Below are 20,038 nucleotides of genomic sequence, written 5' to 3' on the forward strand. Positions count from 1 at the left end.
ATTTGCAAGATCTGATTTTAATCTATATGGGTATCACTGTACTTTTAACAAAACTGGGATTTTATTCTACTTACCATTTTGCCACCTGCTTTTTTCATTTAACATATATTGTGAACATTTTCCAAAACGATTAAAGTTCTTCAAATACACACCATTTTAATGGCAGCAGAGTGCACTCTACTATGGAAATAATATAATTTATTTAATCATTGTGCTACTATTAGTCATTTTGACCTAAACTTTTCAGGTATATACTTAATTAGGTGAACTTTCAAATAACACAATATTCCAGGTTAAGAAGTTACACAGTTATCGTTTAACAGGAACATTTAACTGCATCTGAAATATGTCTTAGCATTCATTACAGTACCTGCTTGTAAAATACAAAGTACATCTGCAGCTTCCTCCAAGTAGACTGGACTCTCAAATAGCTCAGATGATTTAAAAAAAAATTCTCCACTGGACTCAGATACCTTAAAAAGAAAGAAAGAAAAATGGTGAGCTCTCTTAATTTCAGGTAATGAATTGGATCCCTTACTATGCTTGCAGTATTTGCTGAGCTTACAGACCATGTCTCTTAATAGCCATTAATATACTGTAGAAGACTATGCAGGACTGGATGAATTTGTACCAACTTAACCACAATTAGTCAGTCACACTACTATTCCAGACATGCACTATAAGTCTGACTAATTTATTTCTACATAAATATTTGGAGACATCTGAAGTTAAAGACAAGCCAAAGAAATGAACTAGGAATGCTACCTAGGTCACTTATTTCATTAGAGCCATTAAGAAAAAGATATAGGAAAATATTAGTTAAAATTAAAGATTATCAGGAATTCCCTGGAAGTCCAGTGGTAAGGATTTCATGCTTGCACTATCAAGGACCCAGGTTCAACCCCTATTCAGGGAACTAAGATCACACAAGCCACATGGCACAGCGAAAAATAAGAAAAAGAAAAAAAGAAAATGAAAAAGAAAAAATTAAAGAGTATGAGTACATGGGGAAAAGAGTTGAGGTAAATAACTTTGTAATAGGAAAAAAAAAATTAAGATTTATAACATATCTTAAAAAAAAATTTTTTTAAAGATTTATAACATATCTTAAAAACTATCTAGAACTAAGCAAATCTCTCCCTTATCGGTATTTTTTTTGGAAACAGAATTTAGGTTTTATTGGTCCACAATTTATAAAATTAAACTTTATTATAAAGTAACTGACCTTGAGATTCTCAAAGTAAAAAACATCTGTTTCTCAAATTCTGAGCCCCATCTCATATAAGACATCTTAATGTGAAGATCCAATTTGTATGATAACTCCTGACATTCACAAATTTAAAATTCAGAGTTTCAATTAACCATCATCACCCAAAGTCCTCTATGTACACCTGAAATAAAACACTGCAAATCTTCAATAAAAATAAAGTAACATCTTTTTGCTGAGACAAAAGGCTGAATAACCTTCATTAGTACACAGAAACTATTCAGTCATCTAGTAAGTGAGGCTAGCCAAATATCCCACATCCAATTCAGCCTCAATATTCCCCACTCAGTTATGTATGATGTATGTAATTCACTCAGTATCTAAAGGAAGCACACACATTTTTAAGAATCATGTACATACTTCACATATTTTCTGGGGGAAATCATATCTTATAGAGTTATTATCAACTTTGGTGATTTACAAGTCTTGAACTATGTATCTATTAAGAAATCATCGTATGGATCCCATACAGACAAAAAAAAAAAAAAACACTTTATGATAGAGAATGCACAGCAGGCAAAAATGAGAGAAAACAGTAATTATAAAACAGCCTTCAAAAGGAGGCATTTAATATCTGTTCAAGCCTTTGAAAGGAAGACACTTGATTAACAAAGAGGATATGTGTCCAAGAGGATGCAAGCTGCCTGCCTTCCTGCCTGTTTCTACCTTTCTTTTCTTTTTTTGGCTGCATCAGGTCGCAGTTGCAGTACATGGGCTTAGTTGCCCCTGGCATTTGGGATCTCAGTTCCCTGACCTGGAATCAAACTTCCCCTGCACTGGAAGGCAGATTCCTAACCACTGGACCACCAGGGAAGTCGAGCCTGTTTCTATCTCTTATGTGTAGACATCAAATCATGCATATTTTGATCTGTGATTAAAATAAATGCACCTTGTTCATAATTGCCAACAGTTCACTAAGCACAAGACGCAATCGACGAGGTGAATCACTGTGTTCAAACTCTAAAGTCAGTCCATGCTGAAGCTGTGAGACCAGGATGCTCTCTCCACTGCCTCCTCCAAGTTTATGCCTAATAAAATACACACGTGTAAAACAATTATGAGGACACTGGCACAGAAATAAAAGCATAAAAACTATCTTTAACAGAAATAATCTACAAAAGAATGTATGAATTCTTTTGATATATTTCATGAATGTATTACTTCTGAATACTATTTTGTCTATTTCAGAGAGTCACAACCTGTGTAAAGACTCCAATCATAACTGACAGGTTAACACCCCACTTCCATCAGTAACAGTGGCTCACAACCATCCACAATGGGCAAGGAGGGACAAAGTATGCCTCGAATCTGGGGAACTCAATGTAAGCTCAACAAGCCTCCCAGGAGACTCCAATAAACCCTTTTGCTCTAGGGGAACTTACTCTATCCGCTTCCCACTGAGAGTAACTGGCCTAATGATTTTAGCCTGCATGCAACATTTGTTTAGTCACTAAGTCAGCTCAGACTGTTTTTGCAACTTCACGGACTGCAGCCCGCCAGGCTCCTCTGTCCATGGGATTTCCCAGGCAAGAGTACTGGAGTGGGTTGCCATCTCTGATTCTAGGGGATCTTCTCGACCCAGGGGTTGAACCAGCATCTCCTCCATTAGCAGGCAGACTGTACCATCTGAGCCACCAGGGAAGGCCTGAATACAAATGTATATACAGCCAAGGTTCTCAGCACATTTCACAATACAGAATTCAAATGATCCTAGAATTTTAATTATAAATAAAAAATAACTTAAAAAAAAAAATGCTCTCCAAAGTTTAGAGTCCCAATCTTCTCTTTTTTGGAAGAATGCACTGCAATAAGCCCTAAAAGCTCCAAAAAAAAATTGATTTCCTCCCTTTTTTTTTTTTAGCATATCCAAGTAAATACCAACCCACATATTATACAATATTCATTACCTAAGCTGCTGCTCTTTGCTGGCATCCTGTTCTAAAGCATGAAAGTCCACAGACAGCAATGCAACAATAGAATTGACAGCTTCCACTCCAGAGAGAAGACGAAGGATAAGTTTCTTATCCTGAGCCCAGCTCTGGCTCTGATCAGCAGGTGCACAGAGTGCCATCCGCACCAAGCAGGGCAGGAGAAGTCTCAATTCTGGATCACTTAAAGATGCCAAACGAACAACATCCACCTTCTGCATTGCCTCAAAAGCAAAAGGACTGACAAACTGAAGGCTTGTACACTCGGTCATGATCACTGTTGATCCTAGTGGTTAAAAAAAGAAAAAACGATGATGTCTGGTAGAAACCAATGCAATACTGTAAAGTCTTACAGTAAATGCAATACTTATAAATCCTTCAATTAAAAATAAATAAAAAAAATTTTTAAAGGATTTTTTTTTAAAGCAAGGTAAGTAGGGGTGTAACTGCACATATACGAATGCCCCTCTTTTTAAAAACTCTAAAAATGTGGTTTATCTTATATGTTGGCAATATTCCTGGCACAATTACTAACTCCCTATGCTTCTACTGCCATCTGGAAAATGAGAAAGAAGACAGTATATTAACGTCTTCCAGCCTCGGGGATCTTCTGTTCTAATATTCTCATTTTGCAGAGAAAGAATAGGAAAGCCAGACAGATTAAGTAACAGGCCCAGAGGAGTATTACTAGTCGGTGGCAAAATCTAAAGCTGAACCCTCCTCTACTAAATCCCAGTGCAACACCTTCTCCACTATAGCAGTCATCTGAGGGCCATAATCCAAAGTAAAAGAACAGCATAACTAACAATGCTAGTCTTCAATACCTCTTTAGTTTCGCATGCCTACCCAGCACATGTAAAGAACTGTTACGTTTCTCTTTCCCACCCTCCACGAGTTGGTAGAAGCACTGGTAAACTACCTCACCAGCCAGAAGCTATGCCAGCTTCAAAGCTCTGGAGACCAGAACTCTATCCTATATCCCCTATGTTGCTAGGTTTAAAAAAAGAGAAAAGAAAACAGCTGCGGAGGTGCAATTAGCTCCTAGCAGAAAGGAGAAATCCTGAATCCCACTTGAGCACTTCTCAAGAGTAATCAGAAACAAAAAAGTTAGTAGCCAAAGCCATCCCCTCTGAGACCTACAGACTAGCAGAATCATGCGTAACAAGAGCCGTGGGCAGAAACCTTCTGCTTTTCAGCAAGAGGAGCTGGCCTTTTAACAGAGGGGCGGGCTGAGAGAGCAGAGGCGAGGAGACCTGAGCGCTCATAGGTCTCGCCCCCGGGCGTAACGTGAACCAACCAGTCCCTCTGCAGGAGAAAAGTCGGGCCGCTGGCGGACACGGACCCCGAAACGCTCCGAGGCCTTAGAAGCGGGAGCCTCATACCTTCAGGTCTACCCTCCGGCCTCCCGGGACCCCACCCGGATTCCGCGCCCTACAGGCGGGGCGCGGTAGAAATCGAGAGCGCGGTCCGAGGTTGGGCCTAGGCGAGAACCCGGCTTCCCCAGCCCTATAGCTCTGCCTTGAGTCGACCTGGGCACCAAAAACCCCACACGTCGGGATCAGTCAGGCCGGCGGTGCGACGGGGGCTGGATGGGGACACCGCGCAAAGGCAGAGCCTGGACTGCAGGGACGGGAAAGCTGAGGAGACTGTTTCCACCCGCTCGCAGCACCTTCATTCATCCCCAGCGTCTGGCTCCGGTCGGCCACCGTACTGGACTGAGAGGAAGGCTGGCTGCGAGAGGACACCCGGAGGCGTCGGCGGTGACGCAGCGGCGCGCGTGCGCGGCCCCGCCCCTTCCTCCGCCTCAGTTCGCGCCACTTCACCCTGGAAGGCGTAGGGTCGTGCTGTTTCCAGTGTCCTTTCCAGAGCATACCAGCTGAATCCCATTAGCTAAATCATTAAGGCTCCTCGCGCTGCCTTGTCATCATCACCGGATTACTGTGCCATTCAAATGACAGCGTTATGTAAAATGTTCAAGTTGGCCCACTGTTCAGTTGGCCAGAACGGCCAAATGGAACCAGTTACAGCTTTCCATCTCTGCTTCTGCCTTTCCAGCACCGCAGTTCTAGAATCCTGGGGTTTGCAGGAGAATTTAAAAAGTAATCTAACTCTGAAGCATTATTCTGCTCTTCATCTCAAAACACAGTCATGAGTTAAACATCGTTATTTTGGGTTCTCAGAAAGCATAGATCTTTCGTGGATGATGCATGGCATTTCAGGAGTTCTCTAGAATCCCTGCCGAATTGTGAATTCTTGAGCTGCTTCTGGAAAGAGGGTCCAAAACTGTCAACAACTTCTCAAAGGAGTTTGGACCACACAGAAGACCAAGAACTTCTAGCCTTTATATATTTGCATAATATTTCTGGTTTCTGGTTCAATCCATGTGTATTTAACACCTTCTATTCACCAGATATTATGCGAGGTACTGAAACAAAAGTATTTTACAGAAATAAAGTACTTCATACTTTATGTTCAATTGAGTCTCTCAGTCGTGTCCCATTCTTTGCGCCCCCATGAATTGTAGCACACCAGGCCTCCCTGTCCATCACCAACTCCCGGAGTTTACTCAAACTTATGTCCATCGAGTTGGTGATGCCATCCAGCCATCTCATCCTCTGTCGTCCCCTTCTCCTCCTGTCCCCAATCCCTCCCAGCATAAGGGTCTTTTCCAATGAGTCAACTCTTCGCATGAGGTGGCCAAAGTATTGGACTTTCAGCTTCAGCATCAGTCCTTCCAATGAACACCCAGGACTGATCTCCTTCAGGATGGACTGGTTGGATCTCCTTGCAGTCCAAGGGACTCTCAAGAGTCTTCTCCAACACCACAGTTCAAAAGCATCAATTCTTCGGCACTCAGCTTTCTTCACTTTATATTAGGTTGGTGCAAAAGTAGAGGTTTCTGGAAAAAAAAAAAAAAGTAGAGGTTTCTGACCATGAATTTTAAATCATTATAACTAGGCTCAGATACATCTTGATTAATCAAGATAGGAATCATAATGAACATTATTAAAAAATAAAATAAAATAAACATTATTGCCAAAGAGAAATAAATTTGTTTATTCCTGTAGAATAAAAACCCACGCCTTAGGATTTGAGGAACTCTTGGAAAGCATTTTCTGCCTCCTGCTGATTGTCGAAGTGTTTTCCCTGCAAAAAGTTGTCAAAATGCTTGAAGAAGTGGTAGTCAGGTGACAAGAGGTCAGGTGAATATGGCGGATAAGGCAAAACTTTGTAGCCCAATTCTTTCCACTTTTGAAGAACTGGTTGTGCTACATGTGGTCAGGGGTTGTCGTGGAGAAGAACTGGAATCTTTCTGTTGACCAATGCTGGCTGCAGGCGTTGCAGTTTTCGGTGCATCTCATCAATTTGCTGAGCATACTTCTCAGATGTCATGGTTTCACCGGGATTCAGAAAGCTGTAGTGGAGCAGACTGCAGCAAACCACCGGACAGTGACCATGACCTTTTTTTTTTTTTTGGTGCAAGTTTGGCTTGGGGAAGGCCTCTGGAGCTTCTTCTCTGTCCAGGCACTGAGCTGGTTGTCACTGGTTGTTGGGTTGATATACAATCCGATCAAGAAATGGTTTGTTGTTGTTTCATAGAATAAGAGAAGATGAAAAAAAAAAAAAGATGAAGCTTCAAAACGATACTATTTTTTTTTTTTTATTTACAGTCAGCATATTCTTGCCTGGAGAATCCCATGGACAGAAGAGCCTGTTGGGCTACAGTCCATGGGGTTGCAAAGAGTTGGACAAAACTGAAAGACTAACACACTCACAGCTCATGAGGCACACACTTATCAAGCTCTTTCACACTTCCACTTTGCTATAAATGCCGAACAACCATAGGATGGTCGACGTTGAGTTCTTCGGAGACTCATTGGAAAAGACCCTGATGCTGGGAGCAATTGGGGGCAGGAGGAGAAGGGGACGACAGAGGATGAGATGGCTAGATGGCATCACCGACTCGATGGGCATGGGTTTGGGTAGACTCCGGGAGTTGGTGATGGACAGGGAGGCCTGGCGTGCTGCAATTCATGGGGTCACAAAGAGTCGGACACAACTGAGAGACTTAAGTGACTGAGTTCTTTAGCAACATCTGCAGTTGTAAGAGGATCACTTTTGATGATTGTCCCAATTGGTCGCTGTCAACTTCCCACGCCTGGCCACTACGCTGCTCATCTTCAAGGCTCTCATCTCCTTTGCAAAACTTCTTGACCCTCCACAGCACAGTACATTCGTTAGCAGTTCCTGGGCCAAATGCACTGTTGATGTTGCAAGTTGTCTCCACTGCTTTATGATCCATGTTGAACTTAGATAAGAAAATCATTCAAATTTGCTTTTTGTCTGATATCATTTTCCTAGTCGAAAATAAATATAAAATAAACAGCAAGTAATAAATGATTAGCAAAAAAATAAAGCAAGAAATTGGCATTAAAATGATGCTAACATAATCACATTTTTTAAAGGTTGTATTCTATTACCAAATGGCACATTTCAACAACGCAAAAACCAAAATTATGTTTGCACCAACCTAATAGTTTCCAAAACTTTGACAATCAGATAATGTATTTAAAAACAAAGTCTTGCCTTCAACATGAAAAATAAGCAAAGGAACAAAAGAATTAATGTGTGTTGTGTTGCAGTGCTTTTCAAACCATTTTCCAGCTGGCCCTCAGTAATACATTTCACATTGTGACCCAAGACACAGATATACATATATATCCACATTTATATGGAAACAAACATCTTATGAAATAATACAAATTACATGTACATATTCTATTTCACTTCTTTAAATTGATGGTCACTGAACACTAAAATTGATTTCACAATCTACTAATGGGTTACCAACTGTACAACACTATCATTTTTAAGTTGATATCTATTAAAAGACATTTACTGAACATTTGCTAGGTACTAGTGCTTTATAGCTATAATCTGATTTAATTTTCTGATGTAAGCAATATTAATCTCCATTTTATAATTATGGGAATTGAAAATTAGAAGTTAAGCAATTTAATCTTCCTGGATGATCATTTTATAAGAAGAGTGAAGGGAATTCAAACATGGCTTTGGTGGTTAAATGACAGGAGGAAGTGGATGTGACTAAGTGCTTGCTTTCTTTCTTGTTTTGGCTATGTTGCAGGTATCTTTCCATGTGATACAGAGACCTCTAGTTGCAACACAGTGGCTTTGTAGATTCTGTCATGCAGGTTCTCTAGTTGAGGCATCTAGGCTCAGTACTTTGTGGCAGGCAGGTTCAGCAGCCGGAGCTCAGGCTTAGCTGCCCCACCACATGTGGGATCTTAGCTCCCTAACCAGGGATTGAACCCAGGTCCCATGCATTGGGAGGCAGATTCTTAACCACTGGACCCACCACGGAAGCCTCTGAACTAAGTGATTTTTAGGCTCTCTTCCAATTCTGTTTATGATCCTGTAATCACAAATGGAGGAACAACACGTAGATCCATCTTGATCTACAGAGACCGGCAAATCACATCCAACCTGAATGAGACATCTAGAGTATAACGGTGATGAATATTGATACTTATTCTCCTCCAAGTAACTTTCTCTTCCAATTTTTATCTCAGTAAACATCACCAACACCCACAGGTGCTCAGACCAGAAACTTGGAAATCATCCTAGCCTCCAACCTCTCCCCCTTATATCCACTTAATCAGCAAAAATCTTTCAAATCTACATTACAGTGTTTCAGTTCAGTCACTCAGTCGTGTCCGACTGTTTGGGACCCCCATGGACCGCAGCACGCCAGGCCTCCCCGTACATTACTAACTCCCAGAGTTTACTCAAACTCATGTCCACTGAGTCAGTGATGCCATCGAACCATCTCATCCTCTGTTGTCCCCTTCTCCTCCACTGTATGATCATAAGGGATTTGATTTAGGTCATACCTGCATGGTCTAGTGGTTTTCCCTCCTTTCTTCAATTTAAGTCTGAATTTGGCAATAAGGAGCTCATGATCTGAGCCACAGTCAGCTCCCAGTCTTATTTTTGCTGACCGTATAGAGCTTCTCCATCGTTGGCTGCAAAGAATATAATCAATCTGATTTTGGTATTGACCATCTGGTGATGTCCATGTGTGGAGTCTTCTCTTGTTTTGTTGGAAGAGGGTGTTTGCTATGACCAGTGTGTTCTCCTGGCAAAATTCTATTAGCCTTTGCCCTGCTTCATTCTGTACTCCAAGGCCAAATTTGCCTGTTACTCCAGGTATCTCTTGATTTCCTACTTTTGCATTTAGGTCCCCTATAGTGAAAAGGACATCTTTTTGGGGTGTTAGTTCTAGAAGGTTGTGTAGGTTTTCATAGAACCATTCAACTTCAGCTTCTTCAGCATTACTGGTTGGGGCATAGACTTGGATTACTGTGATACTGGTTTGCCTTGGAAACAAGCAGAGATCATTCTGTCGTTTTTGAGACTGCATCCAAGTACTGCATTTCACACTCTTTTGTTGACCATGATGGCTACTCCATTTCTTCTAAGGGATTCTTGCCCAAGGGATATCTTGTAGTAGATAGAGTGGTCACCTGAGTTAAATTCACCCACGCCAGTCCATTTTAGTTCACTGATTCCTAGAATGTCTATGTTCACTCTTGCCATCTCCTGTTTGACCACTTTCAATTTGCCTTGACTCATGGACCTAACATTCCATGTTCCTATGCAATATTGTTCTTTACAGCATCAGACTTTACTCCCATCACCAGTCACATGCACAACTGGGGTTGTTTTTGCTTTGACTCCTTCTCTTCATTCTTTCTGTAATTATTTCTCCATGGATCTCCAGTAGCAAATTGGGCACCTACCGACCTGGGGAGTTCATCTTTCAGTGTCCTATCTTTTTGCCTTTTCATACTGTTCATGGGGTTCTTAAGGCAAGAATACTGAAGTGGTTTCCTATTCCCTTCTCCAGTGGACCACATTTTGTCAGAACTCTCCACCATGACCCGCCCATCCATCTTGGGTGGCCCTACACGGCATGGCTCATAGTTTCATTGAGCTAGACAAGGCTCATGTGATCAGATTGGTTAGTTTTCTGTGATTGTGGTTTTCATTCTGTCTGCCCTCTGATGGAGAAGGATAAGAGGCTTATGAAAGCTTCCTGATGGGAGAGACTGACTGAGGGGAAAACTGGGTCTTGTTCTGATGGGTGGGACCAGGCTCAGTAAATCTTCAATCCAATTTTCTGTTGATGGGTGGGGCTGTGTTCCCTCCCGGTTATTTGCCTGGGACCAAACTATGGTGGGGATAATGAAGATAATGGGGAAAAACATTGTAATGTTTGCCAATGAAATAATTTTTGTAATCATTATATAGAACTCAGACATCCTAGTGAAAAAATATTTATTCATGAACTTTCAAGTTTTAGATCTGCTTCCTCTGAAGGCTACTATGTGTGAGTGCTCAGTTGTGTCCAACTCTGTGACCCCACCGAAAAGTCCACCAGGCTTCTCTGTCCATGGGATTATCCCAGCAAGAATACTCAAATGGGTTGTCATTTCCTCCTCCAAGGGGCCTTCCTAGCCCCCTGGAGGAGGAAATGGCAACCTACTCCATACTAGGTACTTTTATGTAAATTATTGCCCTGTAAGTGAGCTTCAAGAAATTAGAATAGTTGGGTAAATATTTTAAAGGGCACCAATGTTCTTTGGAAATAGAATCACAGAATTTCAAAACTAAAGGGATCTTAGGAGACATCTAGCTCCAGTTTTTGCCACATGGAATTTTTAAATAATTATCCTAAACAGTGTGTCTATTTTATAAGGTTTCCTCAATTGTTTCTGCCTGCTGGAATCTTTTGGACTCTTCTTTTATACTGGCTATCTGCTTTAGCTAAGGGCCCCCGGGTGGCACCAGTGGTAAAGAATCAGCTTGCCAATGCAGATAGAAGAGACAAGGGTTTGATCCATGGATTGAGAGGATCCCATGGAGGAGGGCATAGCAATCCACTCCAGCATTCTTGCCTGGGAAATCCCATGGACAGAGGAGCCTGGAGGGCTACACTCCATAGGGTTGCAAAGGGTCAGATGTGACTGAAGTGACTTACTACGCATTTGCTTTGACTAAACACATCTACATTAATTTTATAAGTAAAATGTTGAGTAGAATTGGGTCTAACCAAGGTTCTATAGTATAACATTAGAGACATCTCTCCAGGTTGACATAGCTCCACCAATCAAGCCTTTTTGGGTATGACTGTTCAACCAATTATGAATCATCCCAACTACTAATGCAATTTTCTGCTTAGGGATAAAGCTCACTTTCTTTAAGGTGGCACTCAAAGAATCTGTCACGGTCTGACTTCTCTCTAGCCTGGACTCCTGCCATAACCCACAATTGTACCTCCATTTTAGTCAGTTTGAACTGTTTGTATCCCAAATCCGTCATGTTCTCCCCTACTATTCTTCTATCTGTAATGCCTTTTATTCTTTTCATGTGTTTTATATGGTAACTCTCAAGTATCCTTTAAATCTCACCTCTAGTAAGAAATCCTTTTCTCACCTTGTAAGAAACTTTTCCTGACAAATCATTTATCTCTTCTTAGATTTAAGTATCCTTCTTTAGGGCTCTCAAGACACTCATTGCTTCTTTTCTTCATAGGGCTTCACATATTACACTAATCATTAGGATTTTGTTTGTCCTTCTCACCAGAAAGTAAGTCCTTTGAGGGCAGGATTCAATTTCTTTGCCTTTGACATACAGTATGACAACTACTATTGGTTATTAAAATTAATTCAAATATGAATTATGAAATCTTATTAAATAAGCTGCTGAATGTGCATTTCCATAGTTTTATCAGTGCTATGAAAATAAAGTGTAATGAGTTTGATTTCAGCAATTCCCTCTTATAGATGCACTGCACTGTCATTCATATCACTTTAAAGGGCTTATCAAACTATGTTTACAAGTATGTTTCTCAGTAGACTGAGGGCTTAAGGTCAAAGATTTATATCTCATTACTAGTGTAAATAATCAGTTTATTGAACAAATAGTGCTTTAGTGAATAATGCTTTATCCTGGCTTCTATTGATCTTGTTCATAGAGTCAAGCACATTTATTACTGGTTTCTAGCAATAACATACATTTACATTAAGTTTTTTTAGAAAAACATTAAAAACTAGGAAAGTTGTACATTTCCTCTCTTTCAGAACCCTTCATTTTCCCACAGTGTTTCTGAACTCATATCTGCAAGTTTTTTCAGCACCCAGGATGTAATTCATTTGGGTGTGGTGAACTGAGCAACTACTTTAAAACAGTTAACTGTATCAGATCTTAACTCCATCACATTACTTTACATTTTAGAGCTTGAAGACAGTTCAAACTGATTTCTTTTTAGTCAGAGTAGTTTGGGACAGAAGGGAGCTAAAGTTTGAGTACTAAATACTCTGCATGCTTTCCATCCTTGCTCTTGCTAGAAACATATTTGGGTTTGCCATTAAACATCTTTTTTTCTCTTGCAAGCTTTAGCTCATTCTGGACTTAACTCTTCTAGAGAACATCAGTTCAGTTCAGTTCAGTCTCTCAGTCATGTCCGACTCCCTGTGACCCCATGAATTGCAGCACGCCAGGCCTTCCTGTCCATCACCAACTCCCGCAGTTTACTCAACTCATGCCCATCGAGTCAGTGATGCCATCCAGTCATCTCATCCTCTGTCATCCCCTTCTCCTCCTGCCCTCAATCTTTCCCAGCATCAGGGTCTTTTCCAATGAGTCAACTCTTTGCATCAGGTGGCCAAATTACTGGAGTGTCAGCTTCAGCATCAGTCCTTCCAATGAACACCCAGGACTGATCTCCTTTAGGATGGACTGGTTGGATCTCCTTGCAGTCCAAGGGACTCTCAAGAGTCTTCTCCAACACCACAGTTCAAAAGCATCAATTCTTCGGTGCTCAGCTTTCTTTACAGTCCAACTCTCACATCCATACATGACCACTGGAAAAACCATAGCCTTGACCAGATGGACCTTTGTTGGCAAAGTAATGTCTCTGGCTTTTAAATATGCTATCTAGGTTGGTCATAACTTTCCTTCCAAGGAGCAAGCGTCTTTTAATTTCATGGCTGCAATCATCATCGGCAGTGATTTTGGAGCCCAAAAAATAAAGTCAGCCACTGTTTCCACTGTTTCCCTATCTATTTCCCATGAAGTGATCGGACCAGTTGCCATGATCTTCGTTTTCTGAATGTTGAGCTTTAAGCCAACTTTTTCACTCTCCTCTTTCACTTTCATCAAGAGGCTTTTTAGTTCCTCTTCACTTTCTGCCATAAGCGTGCTGTCATCTGCATATCTGAGGTTATTGATATTTCTCCTGGCAATCTTGATTCCAGCTTGTGCTTCTTCCAGCCCACCGTTTCTCACAATGTACTCTGCATGTAAGTTACATAAGCAGGGTGACAATATACAGCCTTGACATACTCCTTTTCCTATTTGGAACCAGTCTGTTGTTCCATGTCCAGTTCTAACTGTTGCTTCCTGACCTGCATACAGGTTTCTCAAGAGGCAGGTCAGGTGGTCTGGTATGCTCATCTCTTTCGGAATTTTCCACAGTTTACTGTGACCCACACAAATGCTTTGGCAGAGTCAAAAAAGCATTTGTATTTGTATTTACAAAGTTCAGTATTTTTTGCAATTTCCTTTGAGGTTCACAAAGCTGGTTAGGAAGACATGGTTACCGTTGAGTTCATGTACAAATGAGCAAATTGAGACTTCGAGTGTTTCAATGATTTGTCTAAAGTCACAAGAAAGGAAGAGCTAAACTAGGCAAAAATCCTAATCCAGTGACCCTAAACTATTTCTACTAATAAGAAAGTAAATGTTCCAAGTAATTAAAATTGTATAAATTCATTTTAATTATGTGCAAAACTCACACTAATGCTAAGTTCTGTAGTTTCTGGTATTTATTACAAGAAATCTATTCAAAAAATATTTTGGTGCCTTACTACATGCCAGGTGTTGCATTCAAACCGTGTGCAAAATAGATGGAAGTTTCTACCCTCATGAAGTTGTTTGGTAGCAGAGACAAATCATAAACTGCAAAAACACTATGAAACACCATAAAACATAGCGTGTTACAATAAGAGTATATAACAAGAGACCCTGATCTGAGGCTAGGGTATATGTGGTAATTAGGATGAGGCTTTAAGATGAGAATAACCATGGGGCTTTCAGAGAACTCAAATGCCTAGGAAGCTAGGAGAACACAAGAGAAAGGCCCATTTTGAAGCTTGTAGAGGAGGAGGCAGAGGACAGATCATCTAAGACTTTTGATATCTAGCTTTTGAGCAAGAAGCAGCCATAAAGGGTTTTATGCTACCAACTAAGGAACATACTGAGAACTACCTTGGTGGCCCAGTGGTTGAGAATCCGCCTGCCAATGCAGGGGATATGGGTTTGATCCCTGGCCTGGAAAGATTCCACATGCTGCAGGGCAACTAAGCCCGTGTGCTGTACCTACTGAGCCATGCTCTGGAGCCTGCAAGTCACAACTAACTGAAGCCTGCAAGCCCTAGAGCCCATACTCTGCAACAGCAGAGGCCACCACAATGGCCCTCACACTGTAACCAGAGAAAGGCTGCAAGAAGCAACAAAGATCCAGGGAAGCCAAAAATAAACACATAAATAAAAATTGAAAACATACTGAAAGTATAGAGACCAAGTTGGGAGGATATTGCAGAGGTCCACCCAGATAAGATTCTTTTACCTAATACCTGTATGGAGTTGCACAGTGCTAATTTAGACTAAGGTCAGGCCAACAGAGATAGAAATGGACATGTTTGATAGTAAAAAGATAAGACCAACAGTTTTGTTGTTTTTTTTTTTTAGACCAACAGTTTTTGATGACTGGTTACGAGAAAGAGTTTGTGGTTTGCACACCTTGCAAGGACGGCAGTGCAATTCACAGTGACGAGGAACACTATTAAGAACCAGCTGGTTTCTGTGGAGGAAGATTGTTGGTTTTAGTTAAAAGTAGATTTATTCAAGAAAAACAAAACAGAAACAAGACAAACTCTGGCATTCTGAATGCAAGCCTATAAGACACTACATAGACTGGGAACTGTCGAAATGTATCATTCATTAAGAATTTTTTCCCCTGTAGTAGGGACTGACAGAGTAAAGAAGTTTTTAAAACATCAAACTTTAACTCCACAAAAGGCCACTCCTGAAACAATCTGGTGGGTCACTCTGAAAGAAAAATCAAGAAACACTTCATATAATTTTAAACAGAATTTCTGGTTATAGCTATAGTACTCTGAGAATGCCAGCAAATTTATTGACTACACCAAAGCCTTTGACTGTGTGAATCACAATAAACGGTGGAAAATTCTGAAAGAGATGGGCATACAAGACCACCTGACCTGCCTCTTGAGAAACCTGTATGCAGGTCAGGAAGCAACAGTTAGAACTGGACATGGAACAACAGATTGGTTCCAAATAGGAAAAGGAGTATGTGAAGGCTGTATATTGTCACCCTGCTTATGTAACTTACATGCAGAGTACATCATGAGAAACGCTAGGCTGGAGGAAGCACAAGCTGGAATCAAGATTGCCAGGAGAAAAAAAAAAAAAAGATTGCCAGGAGAAATATCAATAACCTCAGATATGCAGATGACAGCACGCTTATGGCAGAAAGTGAAGAGGAACTAAAAAGCCTCTTGATGAAGGTGAAAAGAGGAGAGTGAAAAAGTTGGCTTAAAGCTCAACATTCAGAAAACGAAGATCATGGCAACTGGTCCGATCACTTCATGGGAAATAGATAGGGAAACAGTGGAAACAGTGGCTGACTTTATTTTTTGGGCTCCAAAATCACTGCCGATGATGATTGCAGCCATGAAATTAAAAGACGCTTGCTCCTTGGAAGGAAAGTTATGACCAACCTAGATAGCATATTTAAAAGCAGAGACATTACTTTGCCAACAAAGGTCCATCTGGTCAAGGCTATGGTTTTTCCAGTGGTCATGTATGGATGTGAGAGTTGGACTGTAAAGAAAGCTGAGCACCGAAGAATTGATGCTTTTGAACTGTGGTGTTGGAGAAGACTCTTGAGAGTCCCTTGGACTGCAAGGAGATCCAACCAGTCCATCCTAAAGGAGATCAGTCCTGGGTGTTCATTGGAAGGACTGATGCTGAAGCTGACACTCCAGTAATTTGGCCACCTGATGCAAAGAGTTGACTCATCGGAAAAGACCCTGATGCTGGGAAAGATTGAGGGCAGGAGGAGAAGGGGATGACAGAGGACAAGATGTTTGGATGGTATCACTGACTCGATGGACATGGGTTTGGATGGACTCCGGGAGTTGGTGATGGACAGGAAGGCCTGGCTTGCTGCGATTCATGGGGTCACAAAGAGTCGGACATGACTGAGCGACTGAACTGAACTGACTCTGAGAATGAGGGTTCTTTATTTTTCAACCCATGTGTGATATCTCTGAGAGTATACACAGAAGACATTGAAAACTACAGAATTATCAGTATAGATGACTCAGGAATACATTCACAACAGTTATCTATTACAATGAGCCGAAACCAAAGATTCTTTCTCTTTTGTTTTTGCTTCTGTGAAAAGTGTTAGTTGTTCAATCCTATCTGACTCTTTGTGACCCCGTGGACTGTAGCCCGCCAGGCTCCTCTGTGCATGGGATTCTCCATGGAAGAATAGTAGAATGGGTTGCCATTCCCTTCTCCAGGGGATCTTCTCAACCCAGGGATCGAACCAAGGTCTCCTGGATTGCAGGCAGATTCTTTACCATCTGAGCCACCAGGGAAGCCCCTTTACTTCTCTGGACCTTTCAAATAACTCAGTGTGCCCTTTGGACTTTGATATTCTTAATTATATGTTCTTGGGGGCAAGGGGAATTGACTTATCTGAACTAGTTGTTAGTGGAGCAATACACCCTGAATATCTTGTTAAGCAAAGCCTGGACATTTCATTCAACATACTTGAGATATAACGGTTTTCCATTAAATGCCCGTTTCCCTAGAAACTGTAACATTTCAAAGGTTATTTACTACAGATTATTTTAAGAGAGCTCAAACAACACTTCTAACTTTATCCTGATGTAGATGTTCTGCCTCTAGATTTCCTGAAAACCTACAGTGACCCTATAGACTCCAAATATTTCACAATTCTGTAGTAACAATTCTGTTTCAGGCATATTTTGGTAACTCATTAAACAAAAAATTTGTTACAACATGCTGTAATTTTGATTCCAGAAGTGTACTAAAAGTTTTTATAACTTTGGTAATAAGCCATTATTTCAAGTAATCTCATCAAATCCATTAGCAAATACAAGTATACCTGAGAAATATTTTGGGTGTGGTTTCATGCCACTACAATTAGTGAATATTGTCATAAAGCAAATCATGTGAAATTTTTGGTTCCTTAGTGTACATAGAAGTTATATTTACACTATACTGTAGTCTATTAAGTGTGCAAAAGTATGTCTAAAAAAGCAATGTACATACCTTAATGAAAAAATACATTATTGCTAAACAATGCTATCATCTGAGTCTTCAGTGAATAGTAACAGAAGCATCAAAGATCATAGATCACCACAACAAATATAAATAACAAACTTTAAAATATTGTGAGAATTACCAAAATGTGAGAGACATGGAGTAAACGTTGTTAGAAAAATACTGCTGATAAGACTTGCTTAACGCAGAGTTTCCACAAACCTTTTATTTGCAAAAAAACGCAGTTTGTAAAAATCTGCCAAGTGCAAAAAGCGAAGTGCAGTAAAATGAGGTATACCTGTACACTGATGTAAATAATGTGCTACTATCAAGAGGTCAAGATCGTTTGTTTGCATGTGCAATATATTACTTGTAGAACATCTCAAAATGCTCACCATATTCCACAGTTTTACCTCTTAATCTTAATTCACATGGAGAATGTGGCAGTAAGTTTTGCAAGAAAAGATTCCCATCCATGGCTGATTAAATCAATGTATGACAAAACCCACTGGAAAAAAAAATAAAAAAAAAAAAAGAAAAGATTCCCAGGGATTCACTAGCATCTTGAGCTTTCAAGTCTTGGAATTCGCCATAATGTAGAATGCCGTGGGTCACAATGTAAAAAGTACATTTGCCTAAGGTAAGGAACATATCTGTTTCTAAGCAGCTTGAATTCTTCACAAGTACTGAAGATCAAAATAGGATTTTTTAGACTGGTTTTCAAGTGAAAACCACAAACAGTAAAGAAAGCTTGCATGTAGTTGATTAACAAGTGAGTACCCTTCCCTATCTCCCAAAAAGAAACTTGATTTGCAGTTATTTTTAGTCATACGTACGGCTTAGTTTCCTCCACAGGCAGTCTCTCCCATCAGGAAGCTTCCATAAGCCCCTTATCCTTATCAGTGAGAAGGCAGACAGAACAAAAACCACAATCACAGAACTAATCAAACTGATTACATGGACCACAGCCTTGCCTAACTCAATGAAACTATGAGCCATGACATGTGGGGCCATGACCCAAGACAGATGGGTCATGGTGGAGCATTCTGACAAAGTATGGTCCACTGGAGAAGGGAAGGGCAAACCACTGCAGTATTCTTGCCTTGAGAACCCCATGAACAGCATGAAAAGGCAAAAGATGAAAAGGCACTCAAAGATGAACTCCCCAGGTTGGTAGGTGCCCAATATGCTACTTGAGAAGAGTGGAGAAATAACTCCAGAAAGCATGAAGAGGCAGAGCCAAAATGAAAACACCCAAATGTGGACATGACTGGTGATGGAAGTCAAGTCTGATGCTATAAAGAACAATACTGCATAGAAACCTGAAATGGTAGGTCCATGAATCAAGGTAAATTGGAAATGGTCAAACAAGATATGGCAAGAGTCAACATTGACATTTTAGGAATCAGTGAACTCAAAGGGACTGAAATGGGTGAATTTAATTCAGAAGACCACTGTATCTACTACTGTGGGCAAGAATCCCTTAGAAGAAATGGTTTAGCCCTCATAGTCAACTAAAGCGTCTGAAATGCAGTACTTGGGTGCACTCTCAAAAATAACAGAATGATCTCTGATCGTTTCCAAGGCAAACTATTCAATATCACAGTAATCCAAGTATATGCCCCAACCAGTAATGCTGAAGACGCTGAACGGTTCTATGAAGACCTACAAGACCTTCTAGAACTAACACCCAAAAAGTTCTTTTCATTATAGGGGACGGGAATGCAAAAGTAGGCAGTCAAGATAGCTGAAGTAACAGGGAAATTTGACCTTGGAGTACAGAATGAAGCAGGGCAAAGGCTAACAGAGTTTTGCCAAGACTATGCACTGGTCATAGCAAACACCCTCTTCCAACAACACTAAAGATGACTCCACAAAGGGAAATCACTACATGGTCAATACCGAAATCAGACTGATTATATTCTTTGCAGCCAAAGATGGAGAAGCTCTATACAGTCAATAAGACTATGTTGTCTGGAGTTGACTGTGGCTCAGATCATGAACTCCTTATCACAAAATTCAGACTTAAATTGAAGAAAGTAGAGAAAAGCACTAGGCCATGTAGGTATGACCTAAATCAAATCCCTTATGATTATACAGTGGAAGTGAGAAATAGATTCAGGGATTAGATCTGATAGACAGACTACCTGGAAAACTATGGACAGAAGTTTGTGCATTGTACAGGAGGCAGGGATTAATACCATCCCCAAGAAAAAAAAAATGCAAAAATGCAAAATGGTTGTCTGAGGAGGCCTTACAAATAGCTGTGAAAAGAAGAGAAGCGAAAGGCAAAGGAGAAAAGGAAAGATATGCCTATTTGAATGCAGAATTCCTAAGAATAGCAAGGAGAGAGAAGAAAGCCTTCCTCAGTGATCAG

General features: G+C 40.6%; 1 protein-coding gene across 3 annotated transcripts in view; it reads right to left on the reverse strand.

The window, feature by feature from the left end:
• INTS2 (integrator complex subunit 2) overlaps positions 1-4,953 on the reverse strand; it is a 51,805-nt gene extending 46,852 nt beyond the window's left edge. The window contains exons 1-4 of one of the 3 annotated variants that reach the window (XM_043482261.1): positions 4,865-4,953; positions 3,175-3,481; positions 2,157-2,295; positions 371-473 (exon numbers count right to left, since the gene is read on the reverse strand). In XM_043482261.1, coding sequence (XP_043338196.1) covers positions 371-473; positions 2,157-2,295; positions 3,175-3,481; positions 4,865-4,874 — 559 coding nt within the window. In that variant the 5' untranslated portion in view covers positions 4,875-4,953. Of the gene's footprint in view, positions 1-370; positions 474-2,156; positions 2,296-3,174; positions 3,482-4,577 lie in introns of all 3 variants that reach the window. The other 2 variants (XM_043482279.1, XM_043482270.1) reach the window with 2 other exon arrangements.
• Positions 4,954-20,038: the final 15,085 nt, after the last annotated feature.

Source organism: Cervus canadensis, chromosome 1 (genome assembly GCF_019320065.1).
Source record: "Cervus canadensis isolate Bull #8, Minnesota chromosome 1, ASM1932006v1, whole genome shotgun sequence".
NCBI lineage: Eukaryota > Metazoa > Chordata > Mammalia > Artiodactyla > Cervidae > Cervus > Cervus canadensis.